Source organism: Microtus oregoni, unplaced genomic scaffold (assembly GCF_018167655.1).
Source record: "Microtus oregoni isolate MIOR12 unplaced genomic scaffold, Mior012 000005F_ref0000423, whole genome shotgun sequence".
Lineage (NCBI taxonomy): Eukaryota > Metazoa > Chordata > Mammalia > Rodentia > Cricetidae > Microtus > Microtus oregoni.
The window spans coordinates 7,489,070-7,510,567 of NW_024543064.1; the positions used below are offsets into that span (position 1 = coordinate 7,489,070).

Below are 21,498 nucleotides of genomic sequence, written 5' to 3' on the forward strand. Positions count from 1 at the left end.
AGCCCAAGTGTGTCCACGTCACAGAGCCAGACTCTTTTCTTTATGTTTGTTGGCAGCGTTGCCACTTAAAAGTGAGTCTCCGGGCTGGTGAGGATGGCTCAGTGGTTAAAAGCACTGACTGCTCCTCCAGAGGACCCGGGTTCAATTCCCAGCCCCCACATGGCAGCTCACAACTGTCTGTAACTCCAGTTCCAGAGAATCTGACATCGTTCTACCAATGCGCATGAAATAAAGTTAAATAAAGTTTAAAAAAAAAAACTGGCATATTGAATTTAAAAAAAAAAAATAAGGTGACAGTCCCCAAGCAGAAGTTTTCTAGGTAGAAAACATGAATCATTTTGTCTATAGAATTTTTGTTGGTTGGTTTTTTTGTTGGAAGCAGTCTTGTCTACTAAGCCCAGGTTGTCCTGGAACTTGTAGCAATCCTCCAGTCTCAGACTCCCATGTGTTAAGACTCTAGGTGTGAACTCCCAAGCCTAGCTTCTGAAATACTCTATTAAACTAGAATTGTGGAGTGCTTGTTTAGCATATACAAGGCCCAAGCACCCTCTCCCAAGGAAAAAGTTTAAAATACACTGTTACTTAGGAATTTTTAAATTATGTTTAATTTAATTTTTATTCTAGTAACTTCTCAAAACTTTAGAGGAAGGTTATTATTGATTTCATTGTGTAAAAATAAAAATAGCCCATTATCCCTTTTTAAAATGCTTTGTTGGTCTCAGAGTAACAAACTTTAATGTACAAATGAAGTGGATTAATTTACTATGCAAAAGAAAAGGGCAAATCCAGTATCTGCTTCTAGAAGGATTAGTTCAAAATCCCCCCATCCAACAGAAAAGGGAATGTGGTTGATTAGAACCTTTATGTTCTGCAAATAGGAATTCTTGGCACTTTTAACATCGTCTCTGTTCGCTTCTTTCTCTACTTTCTTCTAACTTTTTCCTAGGGTTGCTCACTTTAGTAAAGCTAAACAAAACTTGGCATCCTGCAGTTTTACTAACCTTTGTTAATCTGCCTGCTCGTCACATCTTTGTGTGGCATCCGTGCTCACTCTTGGGGAAGAGATTCTGGAAGAAGCAACAGCAATAACCAAGGCAAATGTGGGGAAACGGCTGCATGTTGTTAGCATGTGTGGGACGTGGGCTTTCATGACGGAAGGGTTATCTCACACTAGTTCACGTGACTAGAGTGAGAGGCTGTCAACCCTCCAGTAATGTGCTTCATTTACCTCAGAAAGTGGGTATTTGGATCAGGAATACAAGCATCTTTAATTACTAGTAATCTACATATACATAAGTCTTAGTAGACCTCCCCATCTAGGTTTTGTTTTGATTTTTAGTTTTTTTTAATTTGTTTTTTAGTATTTTGTTTTATTTTTTAAATTTGGTTAAGGCATTTTGCTTGTTTTTTCTTCAATTTGATTTTCCTTTTTTACATTTTAATTTTGGTTATTTGGGGGCCATTTTTTTATTTTGTTTTTCCAAAGGACGCGGATTCTGATAGCGGGGACGATTCTGACAAGAGGTCCTGTGAAGAGAGCTGGAAACTTATTACTTCTCTGAGAGAAAAGCTACCTCCCAGCAAGTTACAAACCATTGTTAAAAAGTGTGGCCTCCCCAGCAGTGGAAAGAAACGAGAACCGATTAAAATGTATCAGATCCCTCAAAGAAGGCGTCTGAGTAAAGATTCCAAGTGGGTCACCATCTCAGATCTTAAGATTCAGGCTGTTAAAGAGATTTGTTATGAAGTTGCCCTCAACGATTTTAGGCACAGTCGACAGGAGATCGAAGCCTTGGCCATTGTTAAAATGAAAGAACTTTGCGCCATGTATGGAAAGAAAGATCCCAATGAGCGGGACTCTTGGAGGGCAGTGGCCAGGGATGTCTGGGACACTGTTGGGGTAGGGGATGAGAAGATGGAAGATATGATGGCCACTGGGAAAGGTGGGACAGATGTGGATGACCTCAAGGTTCACATAGACAAGCTGGAAGATATTCTGCAAGAAGTCAAAAAGCAAAATAATATGAAAGATGAAGAGATCAAAGTCTTAAGAAATAAAATGCTCAAAATGGAGAAAGTCTTGCCATTGATTGGCTCTCAGGAACAGAAAAGCCAAGGAAATCAGAAAACAAAAGAGCCTCTTGGTGCTGGTGCTAACAGCATCTCTGATAATGGAGTCAATAAAGGAGAAAGTGGAGACCTTGGCAAAGAAGAACGTGTTTCCCAGCTGATGAATGGGGATCCAGCTTTTAGACGTGGGCGTCTACGCTGGATGAGGCAAGAGCAAATCCGTTTTAAGAACCTGCAACAGCAGGAGATAACAAAACAGCTTCGTCGGCAGAATGTACCCCACAGGTTCATCCCTCCTGAGAACCGGAAGCCCCGTTTCCCCTTTAAGAGCAATCCTAAACATAGAAACTCTTGGAGTCCTGGGACACATATTATTATAACAGAAGATGAGGTTATTGAGCTGAGAATTCCAAAAGATGAAGAAGGAAGAAAAGGAAATAAAGAAGAAAGCCAAGAAAAACTTGGTAGAGCACCTTCTAAAGACCCCCAGTCAACATGGGGCTCCCAGGGTACAAGAAGTCAAGATCATATCCAAGTTAGCAAACAGCATCTTAACAATCAACAACCACCACCTCAGCTACGTTGGAGAAGCAATTCTCTCAATAATGGCCAACCGAAAAATACGCGCTGCCAGGCAACTGCCTCCTCAGAGTCATTAAACTCCCACAGTGGCCACCCCACCGCTGACCTCCAAGCTTTCCAGGCCAAGCGTCATATTCACCAACACCGTCAGTCTTACTGTAATTACAACACTGGAGGTCAGGCAGAAGGCAGTACAGCCAATTGCTGTCAAAAGCAGACTGACAGGCCCAACCACTGTAGCCAGTTTGTGACACCTCCAAGGATGAGGAGACAATTCTCAGCACCCAATCTCAAAGCTGGTCGAGAAACCACAGTATAAATACATTACTGGACAAACTTGAAACTGTAGCAAAGCAAACAGGCAGTGTTAATGTTAGCTCATGGATTGTGTCGGTGCATTATGATTTTAATGTTACGTTCCTACAAATACTAACTGGTTTTTATTGTTAAAGTGTAAAACACTGGTAAGCGTTTTTGACACCTCCCTTTGGCTTGTGTATTATCAGTGGGCAGGTTCTAGAATTTGGTATAAAACATCTAGGCCCTGGTTTTTGTGACACTTCTCTCCATGGTGCCTAGATTACTAATGCACTTACACTGGTTTGTCTTGTTTTGGTGTAAGTTTTGTTATTTTTTATAGTACTTTAGAAATTGATTTGATATTCAAAAAGACCTGCCACTTGGTTTATGCAAACAAACATTCAAAAGAGGACTTTGATATATAGAATAAGTGCCTCTTAGTCCCCATAAACATTAGAAACTGGCTTTAAAATAACACGTAACTGTGTGGCCACAGCCTAAGATTTCACCTTGATGTCTGGTCTTCTCATCAAATACAGTTGGCATTTTTAGATGCTCAAGCCCAAGCTCTTCAGACAGACTTGGTCCCGCGCAGCCTTGCATCGCCATCTTACTCTCTATTTGTAAGGAACTAATTCAGTTTTGTTTTTTTCTCACACAAGGGTTCTATGTAACCCTGGCTGTCCTGGAACTCACTCTGTAGACCAGGCTGTCCTCAAACTCACAGAGATCTGCCTGCCTCTGCCTTCCGAGTGCTGGGATGAAAGGCATGGCTACCACTGCTGGGCCCTGACACAGTAATTTTAGTGTGTCAGAACATATGTAAAACTTGCTGTGACTCTGAAATCTTTAAATTGGCACTCTCTGGGCTTCTATTTGATTGTGTTTCGAAGTTTACTGTCTCACATGTAGAATGAACTGTTTTTGCTAAAATTATGCCAGCAGAAATACCAACAAAAATTTTATTATGTGCTTTGAGCAATATGTAAACGTTTCTAAGAAGATTATCTGGTGAGAGAAGGAGATTGGACATGGGAAGAAGGCTGATTCTCACCTCTTCATTGCCTTTTCCAATAACTGATGAGCTAATAAAAATGAACTGCGGCTGAGTCTGGAGATGACACATGTGGTCAGCTGTTGTTCGCTCACAGAAACTCAAGCAAGGAAAGAGGAGTCCTGATGAACTGTCAATACCTCACTTCGCCATGCTGTGGCTGCATTTGCCTCAATGGAGAATCCTCTTTAGATAGAGAAAGAAAGACAGAAACAGTGGATTTAAATGGAAGGAAAGAATGGCTTTCTATATACGTTCTGATCTCTTGGACTTGTCAGAAGCTTTCCCAAGAGTCAGCTTGAAGAGCTAGAGATTACCAGACTTGACAGTGTTGAAGATTCTAGTCACACCCAGACATCTGCCAAGCATCTGCCTCCCCACAGTGTGAGAACTTGCAGCCAAGAGCCTCCAGGGGGCCTTCTAGCCTGGGACTGTGTGCTGGTTTTTTGCTCTGTGTGTGGGTGCTATGCTTTATTAGAGCCTTACTTTTCATTGTAGCAGGCTTTTTTCCCCTCTTCTATGAAAATGTCTTAATGCACAGAAAGTTGCTTCCAACTTTTTTTTTCCTTAAAAAAAAAAAAAAGGAATTTGGGGAGCTAGAGCTAGAGCAGCTCTAGTCTTCAGTGGAAGTTTGTGTGGCAGTTTCAGCGGGTGAGTGATACCTGCTCTGTGTTGACTTCCTTGAGATGACAATCTGTGCCATTGGCTTGAATGTACTCTTGGCGGCTACTTCATGTCAGTCACTTCAAATCTGTGAAAATCTACAGTTTTCTTTTCCACACATAATTATACTGACTTTTTTTTGTCAAGAATTTCATTTTCTAAAATTAAAAGTCATAATTTCTTAGGTTCCAACTCTAGCAAAAAATCCTCGAAATAACATATTTCAGGTCCACAGAGTTTGGCTTTTAGTTATAGATAAAATACTCACTTTACTACTGAACACTAGAGCCGGCTAACTTGCCACTGTTGACATTGGAATAGAGTGTTTACACTGTCATGTGAGATGTGGGAACGGGTAGGCCCACGGAGTAGTCCAGAAAGTTAATTTTGTTCTTTGCCTGCTAATCTAAGTGCCCTCATATACTGAAATGGTAAGACATCTAAAGGAGCCCTTCATTTTTAGGTGACCAGGAAAGAAATGAACCAAGGCTTGACTGCTAGCCATGTCCTCTCGTGCATCTCAGAGTACTTACCGTAGAAAACTGTGTGCACAAATTGCTTGATTGATTCACTGACATATATAGCGCCACCATGGGTCCTTATTACTTTGTTAAGACAGAGTCTCATTGATTTTCCCACGTTGGCCTCAAACTTGCCACCCTCCATCTGCCTCAGCTTCCCCCAGTTGCTGGAGTTTGAGGTTTGTGTCACCAGGGTCAGCTTGGTTTTTTTTTTTTTTCTCCTTTGTTTTGTTTTGTATTTTAAATGGTGGTATCTCTCCTTCAGCTTAAATTAAACAAGACCAAAGAGAAATTGTCTTCATCAAAGCATTGTTTGATTATGAAAATATTCCTAGTGTTATCATTGTGAAATGGGGGAAAGTGTTTGTGCTTGGGAAATTAGATAATGATCTGGCATTACTGGGACTGAGTTTTCCAGACTAGAATGTAATTCTATGGACAGTTAGAAAATCCGGTTAATGAGTTTAAACCAAAGGGCCTTTCCTTTATTCTTGCTTCTGATTCTTCTAGTACAGCAAATTGTTTATTACATTGAAGTGACTTGAAGTGACCTTTTGTGCTTAAGTGTAAGATACTAAAAACAAAACACCGACTTTGCCACTCCAATGCCTGGATTTGTAAATGCTATCAGATTACACAGGCTTCCTGTGGTCAGCTGCTGTACCTGGTGCCTTACTGGTCCTTTGTTGACTTGCCTTAATGGTTTACACAGAAGCCCAAGAGGAGGAAAAGCTTCCTGTAGTCTGTGTACCATCATGAAGGAGGCTTAGGTTCAGAGCAAAGCAAGCATGGGTTCTGCATCGTTAGGGACAAATTCATTACAAACAATGTTTATAATTGTCTGGCTGATGTCATCTTCCCCAGATTTTAAAATCTGCTCTAGGTAGACTTAGTTTGGCCCACTTTAGGGTGTGGAATGTGTTGTTTTTCTTATCACTGTAAACAGAAGTTGTGAATCTTCTTGTGGATGAACTGTGGTTTTCTTCTCAATTTCTTAAAACAATGCTTGAAGATTGTCTGAGTGTAAGACCTGCCTTTTCAGAAAGGGAGAGTTAGTTTGTAATGTTAAAAAATAAAGTCCTCAATAAATAAAAGTTGAAATGCTCTTGGAAGTGTGCTTTATCATCTCTGTGTGGAGGAGGGAAGTGAAACAAGACTATGCTGATTAATCAGTCTCTCCTGACCCGTATTTACTGCCCTTTCAGCGGAAGGTAGTTGCGTGCCAAGTATCTTTTTTAGATATATTTTGTATGGACCTTTTTAGATCTATTTTGTATGGATTATTTTCAAGCTTTTGTATTTAATAGCCTTTTCTATTTTGCAAAATTTGTGGCCACGGAATGTAGCTAAGTAGTATGCTAGTGCTTAACCTATTACACAAAGCCCTGGGTTCTATCTCTAGCGCCACAAAACAACAAGAAAACAAGTAATTCAGTCTTCCCTGGGAACTTTAAATGAGCGAGAGTAATACTTTTTGATTTTAGTTTGTATTAAATGTTTCCTTTTTTTTCATATATAGTTATGGTTTGAAATTTTCTGAAGTGATGAACCATTTCTTTCCCCTTTAACCTCCTCTTTTCTCCACTCGGATTATTGTTAGTTTGCTAAAGATGAAGCCGGACAAAGCAGAATTTTCATTTTGTTTGTTTGGTGGGCCGTTGGTCTTGTTAAAAATCTTATCCAAACCAAGGGCTGTAGAGAGAGCTCAGCAGTTAAGAGCACTGGCTGTTCTTCCAGAGGACCTGGATTCAATTCCCAGCACCCACGTGGCAGCTCACTCCTATCTGCAACTTAAGTTCCAGTGGGCCTGACACTTTTACACAGACATGACTTTAAAAAAATTTGGACCTAGCAGCTTTTTCACATTGGAAAATAACACAGCTGTGTATTGCAATTTAGAACACAACATATGCAACTGATATGCATGAGACATGCTAAGTGTGAATTGTTCCGGGCCAGGGCTTATATTTCCCCTTCAAGTACTTTGTATTTCTCTGCTCTGGGAGAAACTAGTGGAGTTTCCAGGAGCACGCGTGTCCTAGGACCCAGGAGTGATTTAGGTGCAGTACGGTATATGCGGTGGTGTCTGTGTGGGCAATCACATCTGAAGAGGATAGTGGTAGGTGAGGCTTGTGGCGGACCGAAGCCTTAAGCCAAGGGCAAGCCCCACAGCAGGACTGAGGATTTCCCAAAGTAAAAAGAATAAGGGGGGGGAAGGATCCGAATGGAAGAGACCAGGATAGGACTGGGGAAATGTGGATTATTTGGGATGGTCAGATGGCCATATTTGTCATGGTGGGCAAAAGACAAGGAGATTGGAAGGAATGAGGGTCAAACTGTCAACCCAGTGTCAACTTGGAAATTCCTTTATTAGATCCATCTTTTTAGAAAGCCCACTGTGGGCACAGAATAGAGCAGTGATTCTCAGCCTGTGGGTTGCGACCCCTTGGGGTTGAATGTCCTTTTCACAGGGGTCACATGGAAGATACCCTGAATAGCAGATGTTTACATTTGGTCGCAACAGTGACAAAACACAGTTATGAAATAGCAGTGAAATAATTTTATGGTTGGGGGTCACAACAACATGAACTGGATTAAAGGGTCACAACGTTAGGAAGGTTGAGAGCCGCTGATAGATAAGGTAAATTGTAGGCATGCCAATTCAGAACCATGCGGGCCAGTTGGGAAGTTGCTGCTTGGTTCAGGTGAGAAAGAGTGCTTGTCTAAGCAGTGCCAGGAGGGAGAGGAAAGCCTTAGAAGCAACGGTGTAATAAATAAAGCTTGCCTGAAGATCAGTGCAAAGCCACCCACACTAGTCAGCCATACAGGCCAGGCGGTGCTGGCACACGTCTTTAACCCCAGCAGCCACACTAGTCAGCCATAGAGGCTGGGCAGTGGTGGTGCACTTTTTTTTTTTTAATTGTTTTTTGAGACAGGGTTTCTCTGTAGCTTTGGAGCCTGTCCTAGAACTCTCTCTTGTTGTGCACACCTTTAATCCTGGCACTAGAGATGAATATAAGATGGGAGGAGACAGGAGCTCAGGGCTCAGTTGGCCATTGGAGATTTGGTGGAGAGCCTTGCAATCTGCAGTCACGTTGAGAACAGGATCGCCCCTTTGTTTGAGCCCTGCTAGAGGTAAGAATGCTAGTGGATTGGCTGCTCTGCTTTTCTGATCTTCAGGCAAGCTTTATTAAAACACAAATAAAATATCACTGTATGGTGGTTCACTCCTGTCATCTCAGCCTTGAGGAAACTGCCACAGGGAGATCTCCTGGGCCTCTCTTTCTCTCGCTCCAAAAAAAAGAGGGGGGCGGCTATAGGGGGCTGGCAAGATGGTTCTGTGGTTAAGAGCACTTGGTGCTCTTGCAGAGTTTACAGTTTCATATCTCAACATCCACATGGCTCACAATCATCCATAACCCCAGTTCCAGGGATCCAACAGACAGGCAAAGCATTCATATACATAAAATAAAATAAAATAAATAAGTCTGAAAAGATGTCTTGCGATGTGTTAAAGATCACTGGGGGGCTGGTGAGATGGCTCAGCGGTTAAGAGCATTGCCTGCTCTTCCAAAGGTCCTGAGTTCAATTCCCAGCAACCACATGATGGCTCACAACCGTCTGTAATGAGGTCTGGTGCCCTCTTCTGGCCTTCAGGCATACACGCAGAAAGGATATTGTATACTAAATAAATTAATTAATTAAATAATTAATTTTAAAAAAAAGATCACTGGGCCCGTGGGGAGCAGACATAGGTTTGAGATTATCTTCCTCCTGATGAGGGGCACGTTTAAATATGACAAGGTGTGAGGTGTCACCTGGGATATGGATGTACCCCTTCTTGTGATTCCTTGTTGATTATATCTTGTTGTTTGAAGCCAAGCTTCTGTTGTTAAAAACTGCCCACCCAGAAAACTCAGGGTAGGGACTTTGATTTTGTCTAAATTGTCATCTTAGAGACACCAAGCTGTGTCACCATCGCCTCTCACCTCCTAGCCTGACCTGTGCCTGCTCTCACGTCTGCTTTTCACTGCCCATGCTGTAGCCAGAGTCATCTGAATCCGAGTTGCTTCCTGTCAGTGGCCTCTTGGGTTTTCCATTGTACTTTTAAGCCTGAATTGTGGTGGTGTTTACAAGGTTTTAGATATTGTGCTTATTTGCCGACCTCTAAGCTCACGTCTCGACAACATCATAGCGCAAATGCCACTGGCCTTTTATTTCTCCTCAGTTACACGTTCTCACAACAGCAGCTTGTTTCCTGTCATGCTTATCTCTTCCAAATCTTTGCTTCGGTGCCATTCTTCCTACCCCAGCTCACCCCAGCCAGGCATGGTGGCACACACCTTTAATCCCAGCAGTTGGGAGGCAGGGGCAGACCGATCTGGATGAGTTCGAGGCCAGCCTGGTCTACTTAGTAAATTCTAGGACAGTCAGGGCTACATAGTAAGACCCTGTCTCAAAAGAAATAAATGATTTTTTGAAATGGGGTCTCATGTGTGGCATTTAATTTTCTGTGTAGCTGAAGGTGACCTTGAACCTGTGTTTCTCCTGCTTCCACCTCCCTAGTGCTCACATTGCAGGCTTGCACCAACACACCTAGTCCATACAGTGCTATATATATTTTTGTTTTCTAGACAAGTGGTCTATCAACTCACATTATTCTAGTAATTACAACCTGTGATTAGCCTATCTATACACTTGTTTGGTTCTTTCGTGCAGATGTAAGCTAACAGAATGAGGGCCTTCTCTGCTGTGTTCATTTCACCAGCCATCTGTGCACACAGGACTCAGAGCAGTCGTTCCTGAGTATAGTGTCACAGTGTCCTAGAGTCTTGTGAGAGCAGTTGATGTGTCCACCGCCAAAATTAATGATGCCTAGGTCTGGCATGAGACCTAATCATTTGCATCCAGAGTACTAGGTAATGTCTGATCCCTTAAGCACCTTTGAAATCCAAAACTGTTGAGGTAGAACTGGGGTTGCAGATCATTTTCTATTAAAAAGCCAGATTGTAACACTTTAAAATTGGTGTTGGGATGGAACCAGATGGGGCTTTGTGCGTGTACTGGAGTCTACTTCTAGTCCTTAGTAGTGCTTTGAGCTTTGTTGACCATGTGGATAGGTGTCTGGATCCATCCCAGAGGCCATGGTGTGCTGGTCTTTGATCTAAAAGGCGGTCATTTTTGAGTCCTTTTGATCTAGAAGATGAGGACATGACTGTCTCTGTCTGGAAGAGAGATATGTGTCAGATGCTCGGATCGGAAATGACAGTGTGTTCCCTGTGCTTGAGAAATTCAGAATTATGGAGAAGCAGCCACTGGACAGATAACCACACTGGTTATCAGTACTGTGTGACCAGCCAAGAGAGAAATGTAGGATGCTGTAAAAGGTCTGACAGGTGCCTCTAGGAACGCAAGCAGCCTCTCCTGTCCCTCGGCTGACATTGGTTTCACTTCACTTTTCCTACCACCCCATCTGATGGTCTTCCTCGTCTGTCTTCTTCCTTGCTGTCTATTCTCCAGAATGCTTTTCTCCACCAAGGTTAGAGTGTGGAAATGTCCACTGTTTGCCGTCTGTTTTCCCCTCACCTATGGGCCCTTTTTCTTACTAACCTCTGTATTTGTAGCATCAGGTTCTTAGTAGGAAAACAATACATATGTCTCGAGGTTAGAGAGATGGCTTAGAGGTTAAGAGCTTGCGGCTGTTATAGAGGACTGGAGTTGGATGTCTAGCACCTATGTCAGACAGCTCACAGTCACCTGTAGCTCTAGCCAGTGCCACCTTCTGGCCTCTGAGGGGCACATGCACACATGTGTACACTCATGCATGCGTGCACATGTTCGTATGTGCACACGCGCACACACACAGATATTGTGACTCTATCCTTGGAAGCTCGTAAGTGGCTAGGTTTGGAAAAGAACTTCAATTCAGAAAATGGTTCTTCTATTGAACTACCAAATTCTGGTCAGAATTTAGTTGGAGGTTGGTATTTTCCCCATTCTGAGTGTCATGAGAGATCGTTTATTCCCACTAAAGCCTGGCGAGAACCTCTGAATAAAGCTGTCCTCACACCTTAGCTGGTAGAGTCTAGACTTTGTTCTGGTTGGTAGTTTGACCAACTCAAAGACTTGCTCTTAAAGAACTCCCCAAGAGGAAATGTGGGTTTTTCTCCCTGGTGATTGTGAGATGAAATGGCATGCCTTTCTCCTTTTGCTGGAAGAATCCCGTGTTATAAACAGGTCGTAAGGGGAAAATAATTAATGGCTACCAAGTGCACATTTCAACACTACAGAGAAGCTGAAAAAATGGTGCAAAGAACTTTATTTATTTATTTATTTATTTATTTATCTGCATGTGATGTGCCTTTATTAGTTTATGTGCACCGTGGTGCCTGCCAAGGCCAGGAGGCATTGGATCTCCCAGAGCCGGAGTTACAAGGTGGTTTTGAACCATTTGATATAGGTGCTGGGAACTGAACCCAGGTCCTCTCACCCCTGCCATCTCACCAGCCCTCATCACTTTGTTCACCTTTTAGTTTGAAAACGGGAGACATCATGGTAGTTGGCTCCTCGATGCCTCTATATTTATACCTCCTAAAACCAGTGCTAGTCTATTAATATGATTATCTTCTAAGAAATTTAATGCTAGTTCTACATTATGCAATATACACCTATTTTTAAAAGTCTCCTTTTAGCCGAGCAATAGTGGCACATGCCTTTAAACCCCAGTACTCAGGAAGCAGAAGTAGGCTGGTCTCTGTGAGTTCGAGGTCATCCTGGTCCACAAATCAAGTTCCAGGACAGCCAGGGCTACACAGAGAAACCTTGTCTTGAAAAACAAGCAAACAAATAAATAAATAATCTATTCTTACTTTTCTCATAAATACAAATTTTAGAAGAATGTGTGTTTTAGCCAGGTGGTGGTGACTCATGCCTTTAATCCCAGCACTTGGAAATCAGAGGTAGGCAGATCTCTATGAGTTCAAGGCCAGCCTGCTCTATAAAGCAAGTTCCAAGACAGCCAGGGCTGTCTTGAAAATCAAACAAAACAAAACAAAACAAACAAAAAAAGTGTGTGTTTTAATCTGGGATTCAGTTGACATTTATCCATGGAATTGATTCGACTTGTTAATCTTTTTGTTGTGGACTGGTGAGATGGATCAGCGGGTAAAGGCGCTGGATGCCAAGCCTGCTGACTGAGCTCCATTTCAGGAACCCACATGGTAGAAGGAGAGGACCGATTCTTAAAGTTTGTCATCTGACCTCCACCTCACTGCAGCACGTGTGTGCCCACACTCACATGCACACACACACACACTAAGAAATAAATAAGCAAACGAATTAATAGAATTTAAAACTTTAAAAGGTGGAGAAAACAATAAAGAATGTACCAACGACAACCTCCACACATGTGCATCCCTGAACTCACACACAGAAACGTGTGTGCATGCATACACACAGGAGTGCCATTTGATTAGCATCATTCCACGTAAGAGAGCTCTCGTGTTTATCTGTTGATCCTTCACCAGCTGTTGGGTACGAAGGATCATAGACTATAAAATCTTTAAAAATGAAGAAATTATTACTTAGGAAAATGTTTGCTTTCTGGAGTTATAAGACAGTAAGACCAGGCAGGGCGGTGGTGGCGCACGCCTTTAATCCCAGCACTCAGGAGGCAGAGGCAGGCGGATCTCTGTGAGTTCGAGACCAGCCTGGTCTACAAGAGCTAGTTCCAGGACAGGCTCCAAAACCACAGAGAAATCCTTTCTCGAAAAGAAACAAACAAACAAACAAACAAAAAAAAAAAAAAAACCAAAGACAGTAAGACCAGTTGTTAGACCCAAAACTCAGTCCCCTATTTAATAATTAATAATAATAAATCTTAATTAATAAAAAGAACAAGACTTTTCCCCATCATCCAGTGACCACTGCTCCCTTTGTGGTCATGCTGCTTGTACCAAAAGTCCATGGAGCAAGGCTGAAGAGACACCTCAGCGGTGATCAGCAACTACTGCTCTTGGGGAGGCCATGAGTCCAGGTCTCAGCAGCGGGCTGCTCACAGCTGTCCCCCTGGCTCCTTGGGCTCCAGCACCCTGTTGTGACCTCTTCCTGCACGATCCCACAGACACAGAATTTAAAAGCTTATAATGAGTCCTTCAGTGAGAAAAGAGAATACGTGGGTCAGGTGGAGAAACAGAGGTAAACGTGATTTGTATTGTACTCATTTCAATCCATATACTAATACATATTTAACATAGACTTCCCCTTGAACCAGCTGTTTCAGTTCAGGAGTACTGTGGGCTTGGAGTCTTCAGCCACAAGGAGCCTCAAAATCTATAGCCTAATTCTCTCCCCTTTCGACTAGTTAGAAGAGTGGGGTCTCAGGAGGTCCTGGTGACTTGAATTCTCCCTGGGATTTTCGTTCTCTGGAATCCTTGATGTGTGAGATACTGTCCCCACCCGCTTCCTGTGTTTGTCCCTTGCTGACTTTGCTTCCCCTCCTTCCGTTTCCCCCTTTCCTTCTTATTTCCTCCCTTCTCTACATGTTATCTCCTTTCTTTTCACTCAGGACTATGAGAGTAAACTGCAGGCCTTGCAGAGGCAGGTCGAGACTCGTTCTCTGGCTGCAGAAACAACTGAAGAGGAAGAAGAGGAGGAGGAGGAAGGTGAGAGCCTCTTCGTGCAGCTATGGCACATGCCTGTCCTCCAATAAAAAACTGCAAGGCAACGTTTACAATAAACAAATATAACAAACTAACAGGGATGCGTGTGATCCCAACCCTTGGAGGTTGAGCAGGAGGATGAAGAGTTCGAGGCCACCCTTGACTTCATAGCAGATTTGAAGCCATCCTGGACTGCATGAGACCCTGTCTCAAACAAGCCAAGCAACCCAGAACCGTATTCTTTACACTTTAGGTTTTTCTAGAGTACATATATATACTGCATAGGAGGGATGAAGTCCCTCACGGTTGTGAAGTCACTGTTAAGTTTGCTTCCTCTGCTCTTTCAGTTCCTTGGACACAGCATGAGTTTGAGTTGGCCCAATGGGCCTTCCGGAAATGGAAGTCTCACCAGTTTACTTCGTTACGGGACTTACTCTGGGGTAATGCAGTATACCTGAAGGAAGCCAATGCCATCAGCGTGGAGCTAAAGAAGAAGGTATGGAGGGTGATCTGGAGGCAGAGTGTGTTCACTAAAATTAATAGCCTTAAATTTGCCTTTCACTTGGGGGGACTCAGCTGTTCGGTGCCGTGAAAAGCTTTATTCCATCTGTGTGCCAGCACAACATAGGTTGTAATGAAAAGTTAACATAGGTAGTAATGAAAAATTTACAGTTGTTGTTTTCTGGCTTATTTTACAAACCTGAGTATTCTAAGTGGGAGCTGAATAAACCTGTCAGCAGATACATGCTTTTGTTGGATTTCTGGGGAAAACCATGGTCTTCTTGTAGTTCTTGCCCTTCAGCTTTGAGACCAGTGTATGTGCTCTGTGCTCAGCCAGCCAGTCCAGCCCAGCAGCAGCTGAGCTGACCTAATGGCTCCGTAGCTTTATGGCCTCATCTACAGACTAGGGTGGCAGCAGAACCTGCCACCGAGGGCGATGAGAGACGAGAGAGAACGGCTGCATGCAGAACTCTTAACAGTGCCTAGACATGTCAACAGCCCCAAACTGCTGCTGTGACTGAGCATACCGCCTTGTGTGCAACGTCCAAATATTGTTCTTAAATTTGGAATCCTTGGTTCTTCTGTGTGCCTCACTGCTCAAGAGCTGGGGACTGTATTGTGGAGTAGGAAGAAACACAGACTACCTGACTGGAAAACTGTTGTCTTCTCCTAGGCGAGTGTTTTACATTTGTGAACTGGGGTAGGTGACATCTTCACTCATGATTTCAGAAATACATTGTGTTATTTATTAACCATTCTCTTCATTGCGTGAACTAAAGTCGGGAACTCTATCTTTTCTTGTTGCTGTACCTGTTGCTTAATTAGTATTTGGAGGTAATAATATAAGGCAAGGAGTAATACTAATGCAAGAAGAAAATGATAGTCACGATACTTACTACATAGCAAACGCTTGAATGATTAGTGGTTACTCTCCGCAGTCCACTAAAAGGCCACACGTGCATCCTCCCCTTGGGAAACTGCCGTCCTCCTTTCAGCCTCTTGTTTATGTTCCACGGGAGTCTTCATCCTCCTACCATATTTACTGAGGTTTTAGTTTGTGGGGGGAAAGTCGCCACCCCAGGAAAACAAAGTTTGTGAATACCTTAGTTTAAAATTAAGATTGTCCCCTCAGTTAAAATGTGGACCAGGTCTTCAGTTAGCCACAGCTGTCTGTTGGATAGATGTTCTGTATTTGACCTCTTTCCCCTTAGCAATGCTATATCGCCTTGTCTCTGAATCTCCCGGAACTATGGCCCGAGCCCAGGGCCTTGCACTTGCTAAATCCCCAGTCCCTTGTGTCTGACCCTCACGTGCTGAGACAGTCATATGCACACTTGTCCGTCTTTATTCTCTCGCTTTAGGTGCAGTTTCAGTTCGTTCTGCTGACTGACACACTGTATTCCCCTTTGCCTCCTGAATTACTTCCCACGGAGATGGAAAAAACTCATGAGGACAGGCCTTTCCCTCGTACGGTGGTGGCAGTGGAAGTCCAGGACCTGAAGAATGGAGCAACACATTATTGGTCTTTGGATAAACTCAAGTAGGAAAATACTCATAAAAGAATATTCTTTAAAAGAAAATAGCCAGCTGTGGTGGCGCACGCCTTTAATCCCAGCACTCAGAAGGCAGAGGCAGGCGGATCTCTGTGAGTTCGAGGCCAGCCTGATTTATAAAGCAAGTTCCAGACTGGCAAGGCTATACAGAGAAACTCTTGTCTTGAGGGGGAAAAAAAAAAAAAAAAAAAAAAAGAGGATTGCGCTGATTGCTTAAATGGGTTCCCTCATACTCACCTCTTTCTGAAGATAATGTCAGTTCCTTTTCTGTGGTCTTTAAGCACTGTCAAGAATATTATCATCCGTCCGTTTTCTCAAGTCAGTGACACTCATTTCTCAGACAACTTCAACATTTATTGATTTTTTTTAATTGCTTTCATAAGCCCTCTTATATTTTAGATGAGCCAAGTTTGTGTTTATTTCTATCTTGGATCCTCTTACTCTAGTCCTGGACCTCATGGTAATCTTTAATAAACAGGGGAGAGACCATTTCATTTCTTTTACATCGAGTGTGACAAAATAATTTCTTTTATCTAATTTTATTTGAGATGTCAAACACCATTGAAGTTCGTGTCTTCCCCGACTATAAGTTTAATCAAATCAGATCACACGCTTGTATGTGCTTCTGAGAAAATCTGACTCAATAGACCGTTTTTTTACTTCCAGTGTCTTCTCTCTCTGCTCACACATTTTGGATTCTGAGCGTTTTGGTTTCTGTGCTGATGGCTGTGCCTGATCTAATAGCATTAAGTGATAGGAGTGGCTTCTTAGAAGTGGTTTGCATGCAAGCAGTTTCCAGAGCGAAGTTTAGTGCCGTCTCCTGATCTGAACTCAGTTTGCCCTGTATTTGCCCCACAGACAGAGACTGGATTTAATGCGAGAGATGTATGACAGAGCAGGTGAGATGGCTTCCGGTGCCCAAGACGAGAGCGAAGCCACCATGACCGGCAGCGACCCCTTCTACGATCGGTTCCACTGGTTCAAGCTTGTGGGAAGGTATGTAGTGATTTTGTTGTCTTTGGAAAAATAATAGCAAGTACTTTTACTTTTGAAAATGTTGGTAGAGAATATGGGGGAAAGGAATATGTATATAAAAGCTTCTTCTCAGGTGAGGTTTGGTGCTCAGCCTAGGATGTCGGTTCCCAGCACTAGAAGAAAAAACAAACCAAAAGCCACCTCTGTCTGATCTTCTCCACTCAGAACCACCGTATTCTTTAGTATATTTACTGCAGTTTCACACAGTGTGCATTGCTTTGTCAGACTTGTAGCCAGAGCATCTGACGGTCATCCTAGACTCTCAGCTTGCAAAACGTTTTGTAGTTGATCAAGGTAAACTGAGAAGAAAAAGAAGACTTGTCTGAATCCCATACGGCTTAGATAGAAGTCACAGGGTGTGTTCTCAGACTGTGGTGGAGAACCTCTGAAATCTGATCAGTATTTTCTTGCTTTGGTTATTACCCAGGGCAAGTTAGCTGCACACCATGCTAGCCTCTCCTTTTATAAAGACATCGCTCTCAACATTGTATGGAAACAAAAGCACCTTAGTGAGTGTGTATTTAGATTTTAGTTCTAAAGAGTTCTAGAAATGTAAAAGCAGAGAAATGTAAATTTTTTAAAAAGATTTTATTTTTTATGTGTATGGGTATTTTGCCTGCATATGTGTCTGTATTTATATGCATACCTGATGCTCACCCGAGCCAAAAGAACACATTGGATCCCCTGGAACTTGACTTCCAGATGGTTGTGAGCTACTTGAGGGTGCTGGGAACCAAATCCAGGTCCTCTGCAAGAGCAGCGAGTGCTCTTAACCACTGAGCCATCTCTCCAGCCTTAGGTGAATCTTGAGCTTACTAGTTCCAGAATTTTGAGTTACTCTTCAATGCCCTGCTATGGTTTGTAAAGGAGCTGACTGAAGGTAGTTATGGGTCAACCTTTTCCACTCTATTCTGATAGTAGACGAGGCTTTGCAGAGGGGGACCTGCCAGACACGTCTCATGTGAGCCTCTGCTGCTTTGGTATACACAGTTTCATCCATTTGGTGTTCTGCTCTGAACTGACAAGAGAATTTGCTTAAAGCCATATTATTTTCCTTATGAGTAGCTTTTGGAGGACAGGATGCTGATCTTTTGTGTAAACTGGAGAACATAAACAACCTGAGATGGTCCACTCATGGAGGCTCTTTGCGTTTCTTATTCTGAGGCTCTGTCCTTATAGATCTTCTCAGCCTGCCCTGTTCCCTTTACCTGAGCCATGCCGTTTATGCTCATTTTCCACTTTTGCTTTTCTATGCTTTTACCGTGTTGATTCTGCCAGTGGATTCTGTCCTGTTGGCACCTGAGCGTCCTATTTAACCAACTGTTCCTCTCTCCCTGCCTGTGTTAATCGGCGTCTTACCTGGTGTCTAGCTCCCCCATTTTCCACGGCTGTGTGAATGAGCGCCTTGCCGACCGCACACCCTCCCCCACTTTTTCCACGGCCGATTCCGACATCACTGAACTGGCTGACGAGCAGCAGGATGACATGGAGGATTTTGATGATGAGGCATTCGTGGATGACACCGGCTCTGACGCAGGGATGGAAGAGGGATCAGATCTCTTCAGTGATGGGCATGACCCGTTTTACGACCGATCCCCTTGGTTCATTTTAGTAGGAAGGTTGGTGAGGTTATTGTGAGAAAGGCGAAAAGGGACCAGCTCTTGTTCTAAATGCCTCTTTGTACAATTTTGGATAACCCTGCTTTAGCCCTTTACTTCAAGAACAGTCCTGCCTGAGTCTTCCAGTGCTCAAAGGTCTGTGAAGGCCAGTGAGGCTAGAAAATGATCACAGGCCTTGCCTGGGAGGCACAGTCTACTTAGTACACGAGACAGCATCTTATGAGGACTACCTGGAGACTGCTTGGCCCAGATTGCCCAGCAATTAAGATTCCCATGTAATGGGTTCAGTACACGTTACTGTAGTCTAGATGCTTCATCTCTAAAGGGAAACAGATGGGAATAAAATGAGCAGGAGCCAAGAAAGCCCCAGGTTAGGCTGAGGAATCGGTGGCACCTCAGAAATTAGAGGACTGCAGTGGACTTGCTCTAGAGGAGAATCGGGAGTGCCCAGCTCTCCTTTGTTGACAGCGGCGGTCTGGCTGTGTCTGGTCTCTGAACCTATCTGCAGGTCCGGAATTCTGCCAGAAATAACTTGTAGGGTTTATAATCATGGATCTTAGGAAGTTATCTTTGTCACCATCATCAGTATTTGTTTGTGGTACATGAAACTTTTACCTTGAGGTCCCAGGTTGAGTCACTGTCTCCAGCTCTTGGTGTGCACACCCCTCTGTCAGAGGTGCATAGGTTCCTGATATTTCCACATCCACTCTTAGTAATGAAGTAATTTTAGGTTTGATAGTAGAATGCTCATTGCTTTAAGCTGGGTATGGTAGTGCACACCTCCAATGCCAGCACTTGGGGTGGAGGCAGGAAGATTAGAATTTGGGGTTATACGTGGCTACATAGAGTTTGGATCTAGCTTGGGACACGTGAGATTCTGTCTTAAAAAAAAAATAACAGAAACAAAGCCAAGCGGTGGTGGCAGCACTCAGGAGGCAGAGGCAGGCAGATCTCTGTGAGTTCGAGGCCAGCCTAGTCTACAGAGCTAGTTTTAGGACAGCCAAGGTGATACAAAGAAACCCTGTCTGGAAAAAACAAAGATTAAGGTTAATGATGCACTAATCTACCACTGTGGAGCGGGTAAGCACCAGCTGCTTGTCTCCTGACACAATAGACGTGGAGTTCAGACTTAGCTGTCATATGGACTGGACCCCTGGTGGGAACTCCTCACTCACGGGAGAGGATGACGGTGAGAACAGAAAGAAAAGCTTTAGGTAGAAGTGACACCGAAATTGCTATAGTGGCCTGAGTTCTATAATACAGATTCTCCATGAACAAATGAGATGAGATGATATAGTCGTGAATATTGTTAGCCTGTGGTGCATTGCCAGTGTTAGGGCTTTAGAGAAGCCATTTTATATTGAAATGAGAGAAGTGTGCACGAAGAGTGCTTTATTTATTCCGATCTGTATCCCTCAGTGCATTCCTGTTCTAGTCTAAGAAGACTGGCAGTAGAACCAGATTCTGATTATTAGCTTATTCACTTTGCATTCACTCCTCTGTCTGTTTGCCGTGTTCTGCAACATCACACTATGAGGAGGAGGCCTGGTAAAGAGAATCCCAACACAGTGGTCAGGAGGACCTTGAGTCCTGGACTTCTCTGGAACTCACTTAGGACAAGCAACTTAAATGAGTTAGAGGAAAAGAACCTTTTTTTAAAAAATCAATTTTTCGGGCTGGAGAGATAGCTCAGTGGTTAAGAGCACTGCCTGTTCTTCCAGAGGTCCTGAGTTCAGTTCCCAGCAACCACATGGTGGTTCACAACCATCTGTAATGAGATCTGGTGCCTTCTTCTGGCCTGCAGGCAGGCAGACCACTATATATATACTTAATTAATTAATTAAACACCATAAAAAATCCATTTTCCCCCTTTTTTATATTTTATTATCTCTACTAACAAAATGAATGTTGCCATTAAGACTTCTGCTTAGAGCCAGGCATAGTGATACACTGCAGAAGCTGGCAGATCTTTGTGAGTTCAAGGCCAATCTGATCTCTACATAGTGAGTTCCAGGAGAGGTAGGGCTACATAGTGTCTTCAAAAGAAAAAAAAAGACTTTTTCTTAGAAGTACTTGTATCTTGAGTTGGTTTTATGAAAGAGTTAAGTCAGAATCCTCCTTAATGTGGCCACTCACTGTGCCAAGTAAAATGCATAGTTTCTTTCTAGTTTTATTCTGTCTGTCGTATATAAGAATACATATAGCATTCGGATCAGAGGCAGAGGCAAGCGGATCTCTGGGAGTTCGAGACCAGCCTGGTCTACAGAGCTAGTTCCAGGATAGGCTCCAAAGCCACAGAGAAACCCTGTCTCAAAAAACCAAAAAAAAAAAAAAAAAAGAATAGATATAAAGCAGTCAGCTACACTGATTTTCATTTAGAATATTTGTGGAGCTGTGGGCTCAGGAGTTGATGTTTTCATTAGTTGGGATTTCTGGGTTCTAGAGCTAACACTTCTTTGCAAGAAGGGGGCTGAGGTGGTGAGCTGGGGAGAACTCGGTGGTGATTTCCCTGGGTTCAAATCTTACCACCAAACAGAAGCTCCTGGGAGAAGGTGAAGTCATAGCCGTCAGTGAAGAACAGCTCTCCAGTTTTGCCCCAGCAGCATCTCCCAGTTGTGCGCTGGTGACCGGACGTGTCACGTTATAAGTCCTTTCCTGTTGTATAGTTCATGGTGTCAGGTTCCCTATTGGCCCAGAATTATAAACAGAACTCACTGTAAAAATTTGCATGTTTCCTTTGAATTCCATTGATAGGTGTGTTTCTTGGCCATGGCTGCCTCTGGTGAATCTTTGTATCCAGAGTAAAAGAGCTTGTCCCTTTAGCTATTCTCTTACGGCATGTTGGGATGTTATGAAACGCCATCATAACTCGGGCTGAAATGTAAAATATATGTTAGTCTTCTGGGCGAAAGGAGGAAAAGGTGGTTATTCTGTGACCTT

The 21,498-nt window shown here is 43.1% G+C and overlaps 1 protein-coding gene across 13 annotated transcripts in view; it reads left to right on the forward strand.

The window, feature by feature from the left end:
* The window catches only part of LOC121447943 (kinesin-like protein KIF1B), a 155,370-nt gene that overhangs the window by 76,971 nt on the left and 56,901 nt on the right, over window positions 1-21,498 (forward strand). For 9 of the 13 annotated variants that reach the window (XM_041651284.1, XM_041651283.1, XM_041651288.1 and 6 more), the window contains 5 exons: window positions 13,757-13,853; window positions 14,198-14,346; window positions 15,713-15,891; window positions 16,763-16,900; window positions 18,310-18,558. In XM_041651284.1, the coding sequence (XP_041507218.1) occupies window positions 13,757-13,853; window positions 14,198-14,346; window positions 15,713-15,891; window positions 16,763-16,900; window positions 18,310-18,558 (812 nt within the window). Of the gene's footprint in view, window positions 1-1,486; window positions 6,297-13,756; window positions 13,854-14,197; window positions 14,347-15,712; window positions 15,892-16,762; window positions 16,901-18,309; window positions 18,559-21,498 lie in introns of those variants that run through there. The other 4 variants (XM_041651292.1, XM_041651293.1, XM_041651295.1 and 1 more) reach the window with 2 other exon arrangements.